Source organism: Pezoporus wallicus, unplaced genomic scaffold, assembly GCF_028554395.1.
Source record: "Pezoporus wallicus isolate ANWC-B61680 ecotype Strahan unplaced genomic scaffold, APGP_CSIRO_Pwel_v1 scaffold_7392, whole genome shotgun sequence".
NCBI classification, from domain to species: Eukaryota; Metazoa; Chordata; class Aves; order Psittaciformes; family Psittacidae; genus Pezoporus; species Pezoporus wallicus.
In genome coordinates, this window is record NW_026639923.1 from 1,474,058 (window position 1) to 1,494,646 (window position 20,589).

The window sequence follows — 20,589 nt, forward strand, 5'->3', positions numbered from 1 at the left end:
CCGTGTCTCTACGCTTGTCCCCGTGTCCCGCGCAGCCGTCTAGCTGCTGGTTGCCATGGTTTCAGCAACCCGGAAGCGCTGGCGGTGAGAGTCCGGCCTGCCGTGTCTGCCCGCAGCCCGCCAAGGCCGCGGAGGGGAGGAGCTGGTAAGGAGCGAGGGTGAGGAGGAGGAGGTGGCCTCAGACCGGGGCAAAGCCTGGACCCCCCTCAAGCTGGACGGGCTGGTGAGGCGGTGACTAGGAGGATGGCGCGGGGGGTGGTTAGGGTTTGATTCCAGGTGGAGGATTTGAGGCCCTTTAATGGGAGCCACTATGTGCTCTTACCTGTCGTAGGTGGCTCTAGTTGGGCCTGCTTTCCAAAAGGAAAGGGAGTGTGAGGGTTTCCAAGGACTGGTGTTTTTGTTATTGCACGTTAATATCCTGGTGGATGTGCTGTTGTTTGCCATCTCCTGTCGAGGCTGAGCGCCTTCTGTATTCTCTGATTCCTAATGTGATAGCTGCAGTGGGGTAGAGAGATCTCCCACAGTGAGAGGCCTTAAAATAACAGCAAATAATCAGTGTGCTGCAAGGAACATCGCCTCAGGAAATTAAAAACTATGTGGCATGGTGTGTGAGATGTATACTTGCTTGCTCTCAGCCAGCACAAAAAGCTGGTTTACTTGCTCTGCTGCTGTCAATCCCAGCCCCTGTTATGTCAGCCAGGGTTCTCAAAAAGTATTTCACATTGCCCTGCTTCTTACAGACATCGGCATCTATCCAAAGACTCGTGCTGCAGCTGTGAGCCTAATGGAGACAGCACCAAGTGAAGGTGCTCTTTTTCCGAGGGCAGCATACACTCAGGTAACTTGAAAGCAAAGCACAATTTTCCTTCTACAGTGGAAATGTCTGTATTTGAGAAGCAGAGAAACTTGTTAGCTCAAGCTGAGGAAAAGTTCACCACTTCTTTGATTCCTTGGTTTGGGGTTTTTTATCCTCAGCCTGATGACTTCTCCAGTTGAGTTTACTGAGTGTTCCCATAACATAACATAGCATAGGAACAAGTAAGTGAGGAAGAGGACAGATAGATGAGTTGCTGCTTAACTCTTACCAGTGGACTGATGGTGGAAATCTGCTCAAATCCAGCACCATGGAAGATGAGGCACCAGAAGGTTCAGCTGTTGTAATGCTCTGTGCTGAAGTGCATTAAGTCTCTGTGACTTGAGGCTGAAGTGACTTGCACTGTGTCACACAGAATGTTTGTGTTGGAGCAAATGATGCTGGGTTTTGCAACAATGTTGACACATTTACCATTTGAATTTATTGCACTCTAACTTCGTTGTGATAGTAAAAGGATACAAAGTTTTCTGGGTGTGTATTATAACCGATTGTTTAGTAGCACATGTCACAGTTAATGCCTCTCATTTCCCAGGGAGATGACGGCCCATCTGCGATGACCTGTGAATTGGATCCAGAACTGGTGAGTTTTATTAATGGAGTGCTGTGGATGAATGCTTTAAAAGGCCTCTTGGCATGTTCTTGCGCATTTTACATCAGCATGATGTCTCCTGGTTGGTAAGATACTCTTCAGAGGGATAGCTAACAATATTATTGCAATGTAGTTCATCCAAACCCCTCTAATTCCAGATGGAATTCAGGCATCTGAATTCTCAGCACTTGGGGCTGCAAGTGACGTTGGGCTTCACTTTGCTGTTCTATAAAGTTATGGGCCTATGTAATTGTTTTACAGAATTTTAATGGAATTGAGTAAGGCTTTCCTCTAGCTAAATGCTTCTGTAGATTAGCCTCTACTCTGTGATCATCTTGAATTTGCTGCTGCTCTTATTTAATACCAATGGGGAAGGTCTTAGTGTTCTGAGCATGAATAGACTACTTCCTATCTGCAGTGTAAAACCTCAGTAGGCACCACCTTAATTCTGGTCACTGTTGCCAAATCTGCATATATTTACTGTGTTTTTAAAACAAATTAGCTTCATACAAAATGGAGCTTGAAGCCAATTTTGAGATTATACACGGAAATCTTTGACAAGTAGAATATTTTAAATACATAAAAAAATTCTTTGTCTCTTCCAGAAGTTAAAGAAGAAACTTTTTACCAAGCCTCCGAAGTTACCAAGTAGTAAGTAGCAAATTTTTTTCTTCTGCTTCTGTTATTGCAGAACAAGAGATTTGTGGGACACAGGAACTGGAAGATTCACTTGAAACAACATCTTATTATTCTCCTTAGAATTATTTACTGGTGTGTGCGGAGTGCACCTATCTGAGATTTGTTCTATAACCTGTGAAGTTAGACTTTTATAGGCTAAATACTGATGTTAATAGTTTAGTTGCATTTCTTGCTTCTTCCATATAAACTACTTCCTTCTTATGTTATCACTTCTAATGGCAAGCATTCTGAATTTCTTTTTCGTTTTGGAGAAATGTTGATACTTGCTGTACAGAAAGAATCTAGAATTCCTGCACCTGTATACCATCCAGTAGATACCTGTGTTTGCAGAGTAAGCAGTTCTCTTATTTGTTGGTTGGTTTTGTTTGTGTTGTTCTGTTTGGGTTTTTTTCATGTGACCATAGAAGTGCAATGTTATTATTCGATCTGCAGTTTTAATGTGGCGTTTTATCTTTTTTGGGGGTCTTTATGTTTCTTACTTTTCCATTTACTTTCCTTTGTATAGGTCCAGTGAAGATTTCAAAGAAGACTTTACCTCAAAGTGTTGCTGAGTGTTTTGTTTCTAATAAGTTAAATAATGTTGTACTTTTAAGCTTGGCTTTAGGTTGAGGAAGAGGCATGCTGTACATCTGTCTTAATGCTTTTCCTGAAATCCCTTTGCTTGCCTAAAGGATGGAATTTAAAATAGCTGTTTCATTTCCACTATGATGTTTGTGACATTGTTTCTTAATGTATGTACTTCTCATGGTGATTTGAAGAGTAACTAGTTAGTCCATTTAGCGCACATCTGTATTAATAATCTAAAGTGGAATTACTGTCAGTATTTGAACGTGACTGCCATACCTGAAGCAGTAATGTGAGGGGTTCCCCAGAAGTTGCATCAGACTGATTCTGTTCTTCAATTACTGCAAGAAAATATACATTAATTCAAAGGTTAATTTAATAAATGAATTTAGACATGCAGGTATTGTACAGTTTGGATAGGCATTCTTACACATAACTATTTCTTCTTGTGTTAAGTCATATTCCTGTCATTATGCCTCTTTATAAGCATCTTTATTTCTTTGGGAATTAGATTGATTTTTCTTTATGATGATTTTTTTTTCCTGTAGTTTAATGTCCCACTGCTCCTTATAAACCGGTACGTAATATGCTGTTAATTCCTATTTTTATAAGTAATAGAATTGTGTGTGTGAGCCTTGAAGTATGAGACAAAGAGAATTTTTGTGACCTTGAGCTTTTTAAGGCAACACTGAGATATTCCCTTTTGTTACAGGATCTCCATACAGCACACAACTGTATTCCAGAAAAGCTACAGTTTGGCCTTCTCCTCAGGGAACAGGCAGTGAATATCTTGAGAGTGCAGATGTAAAAAAACAAAGGCTAAGATCACTGAAACAAGGTATTGGTATAGAAAATTTATCTGCATATATGGATAAAAATCAGTGTTGTGGAGAGCTTAATGTATAAACTCTTAAGAAACAGATTTGTGTTTCATTATGGGCTACATACAAAGTCGTTTCATTATTATTTGTTTGGGTGGTTGGAATTATCTAATCTGAAGCACTGGCATTTGTAGACAGAATAATTAAAACATCTGGAGCTTTCTATATTGCATTTGCTCAAAATAAATCCACAAAGTTAATTCAGAGTTATCCCTGGTTTTTGCATTTTTTGTTCCATTTTTATTGGCAGGAATGAGCTATCCTCTGAAGTCAGATGTTGACATGGGGCATGTGCAAGCTGGTTTTAGTAGCACTCCGGAATATTTGAAGGAAGTTCTAGGAACAAAGACCCCGAAACATTCTTGTTCTTCTAGCAATGGTAAGCTATGTAATGGTGTGGTAGATGAAAGTTAATGATCTTTGTTCTCTGTGTAAAAGCACACACTCCCTAAGATCTTAACTTTAGTAAAGCAAAAGCCATTTTGGTTTAGCCTGTATTAAAATATGTGTTGAAATATGATCCATGAGATAAGTTTTGAGATTTCTAAATTGGATAAGATGGGGGGTTCCAAATTTTTGGGAGCAATGAATCACTATTAGCTTTCAGAACTTTCTGCAAATTGCCATGCATTTGCAGCTGAAAACGTTGCAAATATAATATGGTTCAATGGGCCAGCTGTAGACAATTTATTGTGACTTTGTAAAACATAGTTTAGGAACCATTGATAGAAACCATCTGCTTGCCTCAAATTCTATGTAATTGACTCCTTTTACTTCTCTTGTTTTATCATGTGGTTGTGATACTAAATTAATTGAGTTTTATGAGAAGAGCAAAATGTAAAACTTTTATCCTGCTTTTCTTAAAGGAGAACTGTAAGCTTAAAAAATCCCACTTACTTTTGAAACAATACCTTGCTGGTAGTACACAGCTTCTGGCAACTTTAAAAGCTGGTAAACATTTACATGTCAGGCAGAAATAGGTAAACAGATTATGGCCATCTTTTAGAAGTCTTTTGTAAATAATTTTTTTTTGATGAGAAGACTGCAGTCTTCTATGAAGTGCAGATCTTTCTTGAGATGGATATTTCAATGTAGCACCATAGAGAAGAAGTTAGGAAAAATTGGCTGTAAAATCTGGCAGAAGTTTTATACAGTAACATTTTCATTTCACCTCCATTTCTAAAGTCGATTTTCACGCTGGAAGCCTAGTTTCCAGTTTAGTGCTGTTCTAGGTATTTTTCTCTAAGGTTTTTGATTAAAAATACTTCTTTTGGATCTGCTTATTTTACATACCTTTTTCTGTAGGCTACATTCCTGGGAATCCTAACTACAAAGACAAAGAAGATATGTATGATGAAATTATACAACTGAAAAAGGTACAGTCTCTGTGATACTTACATAGAAAGTCACAGCGTTGCTTCATCCAGACCTTATTGATTCAGATTACTTTGGTTTCTACTACTGGGACACCCACCAATTTTTTTTTGCATTTGTAATGTAAGGCTAAACTAAACTTGTGTCTGTTTAAGGCAATTTCACTGTTCTTATGGTGTGATAGATGCTTCTGAGTACTGGATGTGGAAGCCTTGAGGTATATCCAATGCTGAACCCCAGCCATGGCCATAGCTGGATGCTGAAAAGGTTCATTGCATTTTGGTTTCTTTGTCTCCACCTCCTTTTTTAAATCTTACCTCCTTCCTGACTGTGACCCATCACATCTTAATACATTTTCAGTTTAGTGCAGTGAAACATGAAGCATGAGGATTTGGCATGTTGCACACTAGGGTTACCTCTGTGCAAACATCTTGGCTGTTGTAGATCATTTGTGTAAGGTTGTCTTTCTGTTAAATCTTTTCTTTTTATCTTTGCCCTGTCACCCCCCCTTATCTGTCAGCCCTGGTCCAGTGTGGTGATATCTTTTGTAGTTCTTTTTTTTTTTAACTCTTCATCCTCACCATCATAATTGGATTGGTTTTGACATCAAAGCGTGTTTCCATATGAAAACTCAGTGCATTTCTATTTCTGAAATACGCTTATGATTTTTTGCCCCCTCTTTCAGACAGTACAAGCTCAGAAAATTGAGAGAAATCAAATGAAAACTAAGCTTCGTCAACTAGAAGAAATGATCAATAGAAAGGATAAACAAATTGAAAAGCTGTTGGATCCTTTCAAGGTCACTATTTCTTGTGGGGGGATAAAAGTGGGGCAAGAGTGCTGAGCAGTGTGATCCTCTTGTCTTTCCAGGTTTCAGAAGCTGTAGTGTGTTTGTTTCTAGGAATGATGAGCTCGAATATGAGAGGTGGTTGGTTGGTATGAATGGATTTCTGTTTTGTGTATCTCAGCTTGCCAGCTCAGTTCAAAGGAAGATCATGCCATAATGTGCAAACAAATTTACTTAGCAAAGGTACTTACTGAAGGAAAAAATGAGATGCTGTCTCTGTACAGGCCTGCTTTCTGCATATTTTTCCTGAGAGTAAAAGGGATTTAACCTCTTGCATGATGACTGATGCAGGCAGTCCTGAGACCTGAGCCAGGAAGTAAAACATAAGCTTTATTGTCAGGCCCATAAGGCTGAGAAGCATTTAGGGTCATGGTCAGAAGACCTGAATTTCATGGAAATCCTTGTAGCTCTCACTTTCTCTGTGCAGTTCTATATCTTGGGAGAAGCATGCTAATACAAAAGAATGAGCACAGGGGCCTCAGAACTTAAGCTGTTGGACTGTTTAATGACTGTTGAGAGGAGTAGGATAGAAAATTCTGTGGAAAGAGTCAGCAATAGAATAAAGTAGCAATGTTGGTCATTTGCTTTATATGTCTTACCAGGGCTCCGAGATGGGACAAGCTTTGTCAGAAAAGATGAATAATAATGGATGGGTAATAGTTTCTTCATTACGTTTTGCTTTCCTTTTTCCTCTTGCCAAGCTGAAACGCTACCGATTTAAATAAATAATGGAGTGAAGTAAGAAAGAATAAACAATTAGGGAATCATGTTACCATCATTTCTGTGGTCAGATAAGAAACCAGTAACAAAGATCTGGAATTAACGTTACTTTAGGGAGATTTCTTTGTCATTGTCTTGAATGTGTTTAGGAAGCATTCTCCCTATCACTGGCTGCTTTGAATTTAGCAGGGTGATGGGCAAAATGTTTTTTATTTAATGATTGTGTGTAAATGTTGTATCTGTGGTAACATAACCAGCTTAAATTAGGTATCTGAATTCATCAGTGTTGCCTTTCACAGAGGGTAGCAGACATGCATATGATTTACTAAGTACTGAAGTATATAGGAATAAGTGTATCTAGTTAGGTACAATTTATAAAGACAGAGGAAGATTATGGAGAAATAGAACTTCAGTGAAGAGATGGGTTGTTGTAGTACTCATGAGCTTTGTTCTTTCTGTAGGTGGCTAATGGATTGAAGCAGAGGATTCTCAAGCTACAACAATTGTGGAAGGAGAGAGACAAGACTATTAAGTATGACTTTTTTGGCTGGGGGTAGGATAGAGGCTTGTATTAGATAGATGATAAAGGCAATTTGAAGTCCATGTTATTTTCAGTCTGTATTCTTCTGTCCCTTAAGATGTTTTAATGAACTCTGAGAACATGTTAGTAATTATAAACAGCCCAGACAGAAATTTTTAGCCAAAAAGCATTGCAGCATCTTTGATGGTCTGACTGGATTATTCTATTTTAGCAAATTCCAGGCAGACATGAAGTCCACTAATTTGGAAGAAATGAAGTTAGCTATGGAAACCTGCTCTGAAGAGGTATGTCTGAAACATCTTTCCTTGTGCATAAGGAGAGGAAGCTTTTCAGTGATTGAGTCAAAGTGTAAATGGACTGGTTTAGATAGTTTTTACAGCTTAGCTGCACCTGTAAGTGGAATCAGATTTTCTTAGATACTCTCATAGCTCCAATTATTTTTCCTCAAGAAGCTGAGTGTGTTAACAAAAAGGGGGAAATAACGAAACGAATGTATATCCCGTAAGTGTAGTATCTAGAGGAAAGCCAATATAACAGTAACCTGGCATCATTGCCTCTATTGCTGCCCAAAGAATCTTGTTCTGATTTTCACCTAATGGACAAATGTGTGGTGTTAGCAATGTCAGCTTGCACAGCTAGCTCCTTAATGGAATCTGTATTTCATATTTCACAGGTTCATCGTCTCCAACAGCTCCTGGAGAAATCTGAGGCTATGAGGAAAAAGTACGTTAAATTCTTTTCAGGAAAATGTTTGCATATATGTGTTTGATATATCATGTATTATTTTATGGTGGAAAACAGCTACATGGGAACAGCTTATTTTGTCATTTAGATTGATGGATTTGCTTTTTGGTACTGCTTTGGTTGGCTTCACAGCCTTGGCATGTCTTAGTCACATCTTTTTCTTCTAGGTAATTTTGTGGATGTGGGGAGAAAAGAGCTATTTGAGAAGTACAGGAAAGCTTTGAAAATTTATCTGTTAAATAAAACCCATCTTCCCCCATAATCACATGTATTCTGATATCACTGGTGACTGCAACAAACTCGCTAGATATTTAGCGTTTTATTCTTGAGTCAGGTCTGCATCTTGCTCTAAAGTGTATGCTGCTAAGAAGGTATTTTGGAGTAAACATTTTCCTGTGGTACACAGATCTAGAGGTCAGGGTAGCTCTTATGAGTTGTCCATGAGCAGCACCAGTAGGAAACTGTCAAGCTTGTGCTAGTGGTTGTCACTACTATGTGGGTTTATACATGGTGATGGGAATAAATAGTCTACAGAGGAAATAAAAATCAAAAGCACAACAGCAAAAGACAAAGCTCCAGAAAGAAAATTAAAAGCATCTATGCAAGGGAGTGTTATTCTTGCTGAGAAGAGGGTGATAGAGTCTTGTAGGGTTGGAAATTTTTTTACCACACCACTTCAAAATGTGCTTGTCCTCCTGGTGTTACGTACAGACAACTGTCTTAATTTGGGTTATAATTATTTAGACTGATAGAAACACATGAGAACTCTTTATGGATCATGATGTGTAACTACTTGTGTTTCCCTAATTCACTGTGTCTTGTGGATTGGAAAGTGCAATTTGTTTTGTCACTGTTTTTAAAAAGGTAAGATCTCTTTTGGCCCAGGCATGCAGTGACTGGCCTCTGGAGGCTGTAAGCCATCACACCTCATTTATTTACAGGTGGAAATGAGTCATCAGGTCTCTTCCTTGTTCTTAATTTATTCATAGCTTCAAAAAGCAGTGGTCAGGGCAGTCTCTCTCCATTATGTGACTGTCAGTCTCTACTTGAGAGGCTGAGAGCTGAAATAATAAGTGATGTTGAAGTTCAGGACTCTGGCACATACAGTTGTAGGAGAGTTGTTTCTTTCGCTATGCTTGTCTACATTATTTCTGGCTGAAGTAAATCACATTTAGCTTTCCTTTTTCAGTGTTAATGCTGAAATACGATTGCTTATATATGAAGCTGTAGTATCCAGTTGTAGCTAAAAACTAGGTGACCTTTCCAGTGCTCAAAATGGTCTGCAATTCTTTCATTGTTTTGATGAGCATCAAATAATGTCACTCCGTGATACAGTGAAGATTCCTATCATTTCTATCACTTCCAATTTTTGGTTGTGTTGTGTTCTGGGTTTTAGTTTTGGAGTTTTTTTACCTTCTGCCTGGCACAACTCATGAACAGACATCCATGGCATGTCAACCTTATTTGTTTGTGTATATGGCTTAATTTCCTTTTCATATCCAAAAGGAAGATTAGATTCAGCTTTTCAACCTGATACTCTAACTGTAAACTTGTTTCTCCCTTTACCTTGTAATTATTCCAGTGGCTGTGATGTGAGATTTCTTTGCACACTATTCTGTCATTGTCATTTGTCCAAAAGTAGGTCCATCAGTTACTTCAAACCTTTGTTTCCGTAAGTTTTTAAGAACTTTCTCATAGCAATGAAGTATTTCATCTCACTAGGAATCTATTTTGTTAACAAACTTTACAACTTTTTTCACATCTATAAAACTGAGATTTCTTCCCCATTTATTAGAAAAATGAAAAAAGGCAAAACCACTCTAATATGTTTAAAACAACTGTAACACATAACAGGTTTTCCCTTTTCTGATGCTTTTTACTCCCATCACGTTGATGATAGCTGTATTCTTCAAATCTGTTTCAAATCTCACATTGATTGAAATGTATCTTAAATGAAGAAAGAGATCTCTCTGGGGTTTGCTTTCACAGGAATAGTCTCTTTTACCCTAGAACAGCATTCACATCTGAAAATACACTTGTGTTGGATTTGAGAGTTATTCCATCTATAGCCCTCTCTCTCTCCCAGTACAAATCTGTTAAGTGAAGGAAAGCAATTCAGAGCACGCAGGTTAGCTTTCCATGCTGAACACTTGTTTGGAGGAGCCTCCTGGTTGGCTGAATATAAATGATTTTAAATCAGTTGTCTGTAGAGCGCCAGTAAAGCATTATAAGGTTGGTTAACAAAACAAATAGAAACCCAAATAAGTAAAACCCATACAAGCACCCTTGATTATGTGTTAATGAAACAGAGGGGGGGAGGAAGTAGAAGTAATGAGCTTTCAAAGTATCTTTTTTCTTTGACACAAATTAAAACAGTTGTAGAAGTGTTGAGCAAGATGGTATTTGAATGTTTTTTCCTAACAGAATAGGTAAGTCAAGTAAAAAATGTTGAGAAATGCTGTTGGAGGGGAGCTGAGACAGTAACACAGTGATGCTGTTTCACCTTTTTTGATGCTGCTGCTTTGTTCTCTGCTTCTAAGTTAACTTTCTGGTTTTGATTCCATTTCAAAGTACAGAGAGCAGAGAGACCCAAAAACACCTAAAGGCACTGAATGCTGCTGTCCTGAGATTATGCAGGACCATCAAAAATTTGCAGGCTGAGAATCGGAGGCTGAAAGAAGATTTAGATCATGTACTGTGCAGTTCTCCTCCTTCCAATGAAACAGAAAGTACGTGTGCTGAAAACTTGGTGAATTTGGGGCAAGGGATTTAGGTACATTTGAAAGATGTGTTTGAGAGCAGGACACTACAGTGGTACAAATAAGGGAGTTATTACAAGAGTGAGGATTCAGGAGGGGCAAAGGCTGGAATAAGAAGTTTCTTACAGAAATCTGTGACTTCTGGATGTGCTGCTCCAGTCAGACCTGGGTTTCCTTTATTGTTAACCCTGAGAATTCTGGACTGGAATCACTTGAAAATATAAGTTTCTGAAACTGCTGAATCTGAATGGTTTATATTGATAACTAATTGATGCAGAAGTCAGATATTTTAAGACCATTCTCATTTTTTCATTGGTGCACATTTACAGTTGGGGTTCAGAGGTCTTTAGATGGTCTTTCTATATGGACAGAAGTTTCAGAAAAGCAAGAACGATGTTGACTCACTGCTACAGTTTCATGTTTAAAGCTTTGTTATTGTATTTAGATTACAGTGAGTGGAGCATACCCAGGCTGGTGAGGCGGATTTCAGAACTAGAAAATGTAAGTGCTCATAATCATAATCTTGCCTGTCTTTGAGCAAAAGATGCAGAACCACTGGCTTGTGCTCATGGCATGTAGTCCTTCAGACTATCAGCCTTGTGTGTTCTGCCTCATACATGTAAACTGATGTCTGTACCATGTGCGCCTTCTCCTTTTTTACTTTTCTCATACTTGTTACATGTAGATGCACATTCTAGAATTAACTTCCACTTCATCTTTTCTCATGGCCTAAATAAATAATTTTATGTTAAATTTAATTTTCTGGTTTTTTTTTTTTCCCCTTTTTATTTTTCTTCATGTAAATTTTATCCTGTTTAGAAAATAAATGCCATGGAGAACGCCAGGGTGCCATCAGCAGATACCTGTGAGTCAGAGGTATTTTCTCCACCATGTTCAACTTCCGAAGACCTGGATCATCCAGTCTCTCAACAAGTAGACTATCTTGAGGAATGTCATCGCCTCCAAGAGCTAGTGAAGAAACTCCAGAAAGATAAGAGGGTACTTCAAAGTTTCTTACTCAGTAAAGAGTAAGTGTGACTTTTGTCTAAGATATTGCTCTTTACTATGTATGAATTAGTATTTCCTATCACGTTGTGAAATGATGTAACAAGTTCTTCATATTTTCAGTAAGAAAACGAATTTGGAGGGTCCCTTCAGCTTTTATTTCAAAAACTACTTCTAGCCCTGTAAAATTACATTGCAGGAAAAAGAGGCTGGAAAATGAGAATTTCTGCTTGTTCCTAACGCATTTTTTCAAGGCATATTTTTTGCCAACCACACTGAAAAGCCTTTTTGGGATTATATGTCACTTTACACAGCAAGAATTTTGCTGTAAAAACTTTGTCTTATTTTTCAACATTTTGTCCTGATCTACCACTTTCTCCCTTTATTAAAGCCTGCCTTCTGCCATGTGATGCAGTGGGACTTCTTTTCTCCCCAGTAAGCAATCGATTTGCAGTTTGTATTGCTTGGACTCATTTGATGTGTCAGTGCATAAGGGCAGGCAGGTTAATCTCTCACATGAGCAGAGATGTGCACACAACTATGTGTTGTTGATAAGATGCTGCCTCCTGTGTAACTTGCCTCTGATCAAGAATGAATGTGTGGAGAGGCCTTTTGCTTCTGAACAACGTATGCTTGCATTTTGTTTTGTTTAAAAGGGGAAAATGAAACAGTTACTTTACAAATTGAGAAAACCTATTTTATGTAGGAGTTCAATCAAACAATAACTTTGTTGAAGTATGGATGTCCTAAGTATTGCTTAGATCTCCTTAATACCTTTTGTAGATTAGATATCAAGCAGTTACTGGAGGCTAAGGTTGAAGTGGAGCTGCAGAAGTGTCAGAATAAGATATACAGAAGTGTCAGAAAAGAGTGCAGGACAGCAGACTCTAAGGAATCACATTTTGTATTGGTAGATCCTTTCAGAACCACAAAAAATACCTGTCAAAAGTATAATTCTCATTTGAAGTGGCTAAAAATCCATGTGGGTTCATCTGAACTGCAGGAAGCTGGGAATTCATTTAAACAGAACTGGTTAGGAGGGATGGAGTAAGTTACTAGGGGAAGAATTCTACAGTGTTTTTAAGGGAACTGGAAGACCACATAGTATAGGAAAAATAAAAATAATTGTTGAATTATAATAAAAATGAAGAAGATAAATGGAAAAAGAGAGCTGCCATGTTGGCCTCAGGGACATTTTTTCTTTCTAAGAAAGAACTGTAGTATCTATACCTTATCTTAGCCTATGTTCTAGACCATTGCTAATATGTCATTCCATTTACTTCATGTAATTTGTAACTAAGAATGTAATACTTCATGTATTTTGTATAACTTGGTAATGATCCTGTGCAAGAGTGGCTAAAAGAAGTGATTTCATTATTGCTTTGCAGGAAAGGACTGTGACAAATACGAAACTGTAGCAGATCTCGATGCATTATTAAAAGTATCAAGGGTACCATTGTAACATTGGGACGTTCTGATGCTAATGTAGGCTGTCCTATCACAACTTGAGAACTGCTGTCACATAGTGTGAGGTGTCCCTGCCCATGGCAGGGGGGTTGGAACTAGATGATCTTAAGGTCATTTCCAATCCTAACTATTCTATGATTCTATGTCTGTTACTGTGAGAAGATGTATCATGTTATTCTGAGCAGTTTCACACTTTGGCCTTAAAAACCCCAAACAAACAAACAAAAAAGACAGCCAAATCTCGTGAATTAGGCTGAATATTTTCAAAGCAGTAACAACAGATAATTACTACCTATAAATATTTTTGCTTTTCCAACCTTAGAGTGGAAATCGAGAACCTGACACAGAAATTAGGGAAACACGAGCCAAAAGAAGAGGAAAAGAAGAGTCAAGTGACAGAAGATAAAGTGGAAAAGGGTCTTAAGGTACAGACATGTTTTTGTTTGGATGGTGGTGGTGGTGTGTTGTTTTTTCCCTTTGCATCCAAGCAATAGATTGCAAATTGAGCTGATAGTCTAAATAGCTGCTAGCTGTGTTTTTTCAGAGAGACATTAAATCTTGTCATAGAGATTTGAAATGATGATTAATTCCCAGCATTTGTTGATAAGTTGTTTCAATAATTGCCACTGCAATTATTTTTTTTTTTTGGAGCTTTTCTCTTGGTGAGTGTCTGCTTTTGCTTTTTCCTTATTCAGTGGAATGTTGCAAAAAGCTTCTGCTTTTTAGTGTTTGGGGATTTTGACTTAAAAAGAAAGACATTTGTGGTTTTCCTTATATCTTCTTATAACATCTGAACTCATTAGCTAATTTCAGTCAAGTTTTGGAGAGGGAGGGAGGTCTTGTAGGAGTTGTTAGGTAAAGGACAGAGGCACAGGTAAGTGTGATAAGTCACTGGCAGGCTGGCAAAAGACAGAAGACCCTTTTCAGTGATTTTTATGCTGGTCAAGTGCTCAGTTAGAGCAATTCAGAAAATATTCATTAGCTTTTTTCTTTGGATGCAATCAGGGTACTTTTCCATGGGATGGGTTACAGGATGTAGAGCACTAATCATAAAAATAGAGGTTTTCTCAATTCCACTGATGATGGGATGCCATATTTGAGTAAGAATTAGGAAGGATGGATATCAAGAAATAAAATAAACCCTTATCCCCCTTGGAAATGAAATTTTTCTGGAGCTGAGTTATTCATAACCTCTTCTGTCTGGATTTTCCAGTATCTAATATATTTGGGTACCTGTTATTCCTAAACAGTCTTAAATGGAGTTCTCATCACTTGGGGTTTTTTTGGTGCAATATGATTTAACTTGGTGTATTTGCAATCTTCTGTCCCTCTAACAAATGTTGGTGTCACTGGCCAGTAGGGATGAGTGGCCACTGTCAGACATGTTTTTTTCACATGCAGTATGGTCATATTAATCTAATTCCACTAAAAACTGAAAATTGAAAATTATTCCTGGGGATTTTGATGACTTGTACTTAAAAATAAATAGACCCTGAAATACGGGTAGTAAAAAATATGAATAAAAATGTCCACTAGCTTAAGAGGATGCTAGTTTTTTATATACTCTGCAACTCCTTAGATTCTTTTTTGTGAGTTATAGGCTGATGGATGCTAGATGATGTTTTGAATACCAAATAACTTGAGCCTTTAAAAACAGCCAACAAACAGCTCTTTTTTTCCCTCTGCAGACTATATATATTCTTGGCCAGTAACCATCCTTTTATTGAAATGTTCCCATTATTTGTAATTATCACTAAGTTCCTACCAGTTTTTCATTTTAATAGTAGGTTGTCATTTTTAATATAACATGATCCATTTGCTAAACTTAAGCCTGTAACTCAGTGTTTTTAGGTTATAAATAAATCATTTTCACAGAATCAAGAGGTTTTTTTCTGGGTCTACCAAGGCTCTTATTCCTCTACTTACAATTTTATATCCACAAATTAAATTAGTCTTTTAAAATTGCAGCTAACTTTTGTTTGGCAGGTGAGGCATGACAATTAGTACAGGATAATTAGGGATCAAAAGGATCAACTGTTGAGAGGTGGAGTATGCAACCACAAATCAGAAGACATAACTGGAACAAAATCTTGTTTTGTTCTTGTCTTCTTTTACCTCTAATTTTTTTCTTCAAGATAGAAGAGTAGAGTTATGCCAATTTACACAAGCTTTCTGTCTTGTTGGAGTCATATGGTGGCAAACTCATCAGTAAGCTTAAACAGATGATTATGGGACCACAGTTGCCAGGATGAGACATCAGAGAGCTCCCCAGTTAATTAGCACCAGTCTTTCCTGGAGAAGAATTGCAAAATCTGGTACCCTGACATTTGTTCTCAGTCTGTTGATAATATAAAAGCTATTTCTGATCAACAAAGCAGTGGGTTCCTCTGTTGGAGCTCTTACTGCTTTACCAATGCATATAAAAATAGGAATATGTGTAAATGAAAACCTTTCCATTCCCATGCTCTGCTAACAGCTAAACTGGGGACAGCTATGTGTTTTGGTGTAACGGGCATTTAGATGATGAGTTTGAACAAGACCAGTATTCCAAACTAAGAGTTTCCTCTGTAACTTCCTTCTGCCCTGCAGGTAGGATGAACATTTAACAACTCTGGTGCTGATTTATTTGTAACTTGTTTCCCTCATAGAATTTCAGCTTGTGTCTTTAGTGTACCAACTTAAAGATTCTCTTTTGCAGTTTTCACTGCAAGGCAAAGATCATCAAAGGAGAGAAGAAGCAGCCAGAATCATCCAGAGGTACTGGAAGAAGTATCAGGACAAGGTGAGATTCTCCTATGGGGGAATAGTGAGGATATTCCCCTCTGAATCTTGCTCTTGTTTTAGTACGTACAGTAACCTGCTGCCAGGCTTCAGGAATTACAGCAGTGCTTCCCAATACAGTTCCTTACCACCATCTTCTCTTCCACTGCTTTGTTCAAGTCCTGCCTGCTGCTGCTTTTGCCTTTGATCTCTAGAATCCTGTTGTTTCTATTGCAGGATAGCTGGTTTCTGAATGGGGAAGTCTGGGTGAGCAGGGAAACAAAGGAAGCCTAGCAGTGCTTGAAGCAGCATCACTGCTGTTGGCCTCCTTGGAGTATGACTGAGAAGTTGAATACCCCTTGCAGAAATCCTTCAAACAGTACAGGAGTTCAACTATGACAAAATGATGTAAAGAAAAAGCATTAACCTTAAATTTTGTTTTATGGGCAGAAACATAGTGTTGCTTTTTCCATGTATAGGACCTATAATGTGAGGTGGGTCTTGTAGTTGCTTTTTAGGAAAATAAAGACGAAAGTACTATCCACACATCTTCCAAAGATGAAAAGCTTGGGTATTTTGCTCCCTTAAGTTTGTTGTTGGAGTTTTTAGGGGGAGGAAGGACAGGTATTTTCTGCGTTGTAATTGTTGGGGAAAAAATGGGAACTCTTTATTAGATAATGGCACAGATATATACAAGTTTTAACTTTGGCATTTTCTATTTCAGCGAGGCGTAACTGATCTGGACAAGGTGAGTGTACTTATGACAGCCAACAAAACAGTAAAACAGATGTAATTCATATCAAAACACATAGAAATAACTTTTATTTTAAAGAAGTTTCACTGCAGTACAAGCTGTTGTACCAAGATCGTGTTTGTTCTTCAGGCTGGCTCATGATCTTCCTTCTAACATCCCGGTTTTGTTTGATGTATCTTGTCAAAGTGTTCCCCTTTTGGTCTCACATTTTCTGTACTTAGTACCTTCTGCAAGATGAACAAATTTTGATCAAAATTTGATACCAACAGACAGGATTTTGTCTAAATTAGATAATTCTAATGATGCGTTAATTTTCACTGTGATGAGTCTTCAGAAACATTTGAAGTAGGAATGTGAAGCCTTTGCTATAATACTCTCTGAGTATTATAGAACAAATTCTAAAACCGTGTGATGCAGGCATGCAGCTTTACATCTAGATGCTTTTTGTTGATTAGAATCTAGTAGAATCTCTGAGAGGAAAGACTTGCTATGTTCAGTGTAATCACCACAGTGGTCTGCCAGCTTGGCTGGGTTTCTGCTTGTGCCAGAGCATCACTGAGCCTGCTGGGCTATCTAATATGGGAATGGGAGCATGTTGCTCTCTTTGTGAAATACAGGCTAGTCCTGACAGCTAGAACTCAACTGCATTTGATAGGATAAGTCCTGAACACCTCCCAGATTGAATTTAACCCATGGAGGTATAAGTCTATGGGTTGTCACAGGCTGGGCATTCTCTGGATTGCAGCAGTGTACCTGTGAAGTAATGGAGACATGTGTGTGTCCCTTAAACATAAGCAAATATAAAGACATCAAAGAGTTTCTGTTGCACAGGGAAAAGTTGTTTTCCCCCTGTGCCTCTTCCCTCTGGACTCTTTTGGTTTTATTTATAACTGCCATCTTTCAAAGGAGCTAATATCTACTTATTTCTCTCCATGCTAGGCAATTATTGCACTTCAGGCAACTTTCAGAGGACATTTAGGTCGACAGAAACTGTTAATGAAGAAGAGGATGCATGAGGCAAATTCTCATAACGAGGTAATTGTTGGGGCAAATGGGTACCCAGGCATCCCATTATGTTTAGTCTCTAGTGTAAAGTACTTTACTTCCAGACTTAATTCTGTCAGTCACCCAGTGATGTTGTTTTAATGCACTGGTTGGCAGCATAGCTGTCATCCTAGAAAAATACCAAGCTCATTCCATAGCCTCCCATTCCATCTTCTTTAGTTCAGTTTTTCTTTGGATTAAAGCTATAATTTCTCTGCATTATGGACTGTAACTCCTCTTTTTCTTTTTTTTTTTTTTTAATGGTTGTCCCATCAGGTAATAACATACCCTTTAACTCTTTAATTTGGGGTGCTGTTGAAAACTGTACTTGCTCTCAGTGTTCACTGCTGGATCATTGTAATAATAGATAAACCTTTGTTGCTGAAGTTCAGAAAGAAGAATCTGGAAAGCATCTTTGATGGGATTGAAAAGTAAAGGAGTCTTACATGTGCCATGCTCAACCAAAGAGTTGTGCCCTCTGTCACGTCAAACTTGCTCCAGATTGTTCAGTTCTGAATACGAAAACATCTTGTTACCAATTAAACATTTAGTTTCTCTAAGTCATTTGCCAGCTTAGATGAACATCCTTTAGAACTTTAGCAGGCTAATTTGTAATTCTCCATACCGGTTTTCTGTCTGGTTGCACTTTACATGCACTTTTCTTTTGGTAAACTGGCCCAATGGTTCAGTAGTAGGATTGAATACTTTTGCTTGATACAAGCAGAAGATGTATCTGTGAGTTACAAAGGTTGTCTTAACTCCTTTGACTTCAAAAGGTTTCCTTCCTGGAAAATGAATGAACTTCCCTTGCAGGTGTTTGCACTTTCATTAATTGAATACAGATGCTTCAAAGCTTGTGCGATGATCAGATTTGCATTTCCTGCTGATTTAGTCTCATAGAACCTTAAAGACGGCAGACCAAAAGATGGGAATATTTGCTCAACTACCACTTTCATAATCGGAAGAAAGATTGTGAAAGCTTCTGTGCAATCTGTAAAGGTCAGTTTTCTTTTATCTGATTGCTTTGCAGAACTCCAGCAGGTCTTCCATGTCAGACTCCTCGAGCTCATCTTCTGATTGCAAGGAGAAAGATGAGATGCTACCATTCATCCAGTCTGCTTTCAGGGCTCACTTAGCACGTAAAGAACAGCTTGTGGAGAGGTAAGTGAGGGACAGATACTTCTGCAACACGCAGTAGCAAAATTGGTTTTATTGCAGGGGTGGGGTAGTTATTTAATACAATTTTAGTGTTGGTTTCTTGGCAGAGAAGGCAAACAAGACCATTATTCCAACAAAGGGAGGACTTACTTGTGAAAAAATCCAAAGGATATGCAACTAAAAGGGTTTCTAGTGGCAGTAGCGGTCTTCCCATGTCCTGTTGCATTCTCATTTCTATATAAGTGAGAAAAAGTAAAGTAAAATAATTAGTCCTTGGAAAAAAAATCAAAATACAATTGTTATCAAACTGATAGCTAATACACCTTCTTAATGTAAGGGGATCTGAAGCTCTGACATGTAAAAGTTAAGGGTTATTTGCAGGAAGAACAGGGAAGAGCTAGAATCTAGTGATTTAGCTCAGGAAGAATACAGTGATTTGCTTACTGCTTAGGTTTGTGGTGACTGTGCCTTGAAAAATACTCCTTTCTCTCCAAGGTTTACTCCTCAGAAAGTTTTTAATGTTGGCTGCCATGGTTACAAAGAGAGTTAAGCTGTCACCTCACTTTAGTGTCTGGAGCTCACTTCTGCAAGTGATAAGCTTTTGTTTCTTGGACGCTAGCAACATAAACTTTTCAGCATGCACTCTGAAAACAGGCTGCAGTTACTTCTCTGTTCCTCACGCGATGCATTATGTCTTTCTTCCCTCTGTGTCCACTGCATTACATGAGAAAGGAGATTCTGCAGTTCACAGTCCAGAGAAGAAACTGGTTTTAGCAGGAGTCCAGAGGTGACCTTCAAACATCATGTTGTCTCTTCCTGGTAATTTCATTTTCCTCTATGTTTGAAAGTAATTGAGTGGGTGCACACAATTTTATAGAGAACATCTGCACATGCAGATGCATAATTGAACTCTGTGTCTTCTTTTAACTTGATGACATGTTGCTTATACTGGCAAGTGCAGTTCCTTACATAAAAAAAGCTTTGGCAGTATCAGTACCAGCTTCCTCACAAGTGCTTTGCCTTTTTTGTCACAACTGTGGTTTGGAGGGTCTCTCTCTGATGTGAGTGGTAATTATTCAAGGAACATGATGTTCCCCTGGATTGCCTCTCTTCTCTGTTTTTAATCCCCTTAGCTCTGTTGCTGTAGTATGGTACTTTCCACTGTGTTTCGGGCCTGAAGCCATAGACAAGCTGAGAATGTTTTCATCATCCTTACTTAGTTTCTGAAGGGGACAGACATCTGGTAAAAAGAACCATCCTAGTCAGCCATGTGTAACATTGTTTTCAGCAGTCTTCAGATGCTGCAGTAAAGAGAAAAATGAAGTCCTGGGTAACTTTGCCAACTAGTACTACTATAATACAAACTGGGAAAATGTCTCTCTCTTTTCTATGGCTTTTACACCATTTGGTTTACTTCTTGTATTCCTCATTGCTCTTTGTGAAAAGATGGAATTAAAGCCAAAGAGCCTTTTTAAGAGGATGTTGGAAGTACTCGGTATGAAAGGCAAAACAATGCTGCAGGTAACGCAGCCTTAGACATGCAGCTTCAAAGATGTTAAAACCAAAGTGAAACAGGTTGGTTATATCCAGAGTGGGATATTTCAGGCTTTTACAGACTAGCTAGAGAAAAAAGAGCAGTTTTGAGGGTGACTTGAGAAACATCAACTTGCTTTTTGTCAATGAAAAGCTGACAGTCCCTGTAGACTTGCTCAGAAACAGAGCATACTGGAAGCAACTGAGGCTGTTTCTCTAAGATAGGAGATGGGAATAAGCCAGATCTGCAGGGATTGTGAATGCAAAGGTTACCCT

At 38.3% G+C, this 20,589-nt stretch overlaps 1 protein-coding gene across 1 annotated transcript; it reads left to right on the top strand.

The window, feature by feature from the left end:
- The first annotated feature begins 255 nt into the window (after window positions 1-255).
- On the top strand, window positions 256-20,157 carry IQCE (IQ motif containing E). Its single transcript, XM_057416902.1, has 21 exons — window positions 256-838; window positions 1,407-1,454; window positions 2,069-2,114; window positions 3,439-3,564; window positions 3,858-3,986; window positions 4,913-4,983; window positions 5,667-5,780; window positions 6,431-6,481; window positions 7,010-7,080; window positions 7,301-7,373; window positions 7,763-7,812; window positions 10,405-10,562; window positions 11,038-11,093; window positions 11,412-11,620; window positions 13,387-13,489; window positions 15,763-15,846; window positions 16,549-16,572; window positions 17,518-17,613; window positions 18,653-18,783; window positions 19,275-19,599; window positions 19,914-20,157. The coding sequence occupies exons 1-20, from the start codon at window positions 602-604 to the stop codon at window positions 19,297-19,299; spliced, it is 1,902 nt and encodes a 633-aa protein (XP_057272885.1). The 5' UTR covers window positions 256-601; the 3' UTR covers window positions 19,300-19,599; window positions 19,914-20,157.
- The last annotated feature ends 432 nt before the right edge of the window (window positions 20,158-20,589 follow it).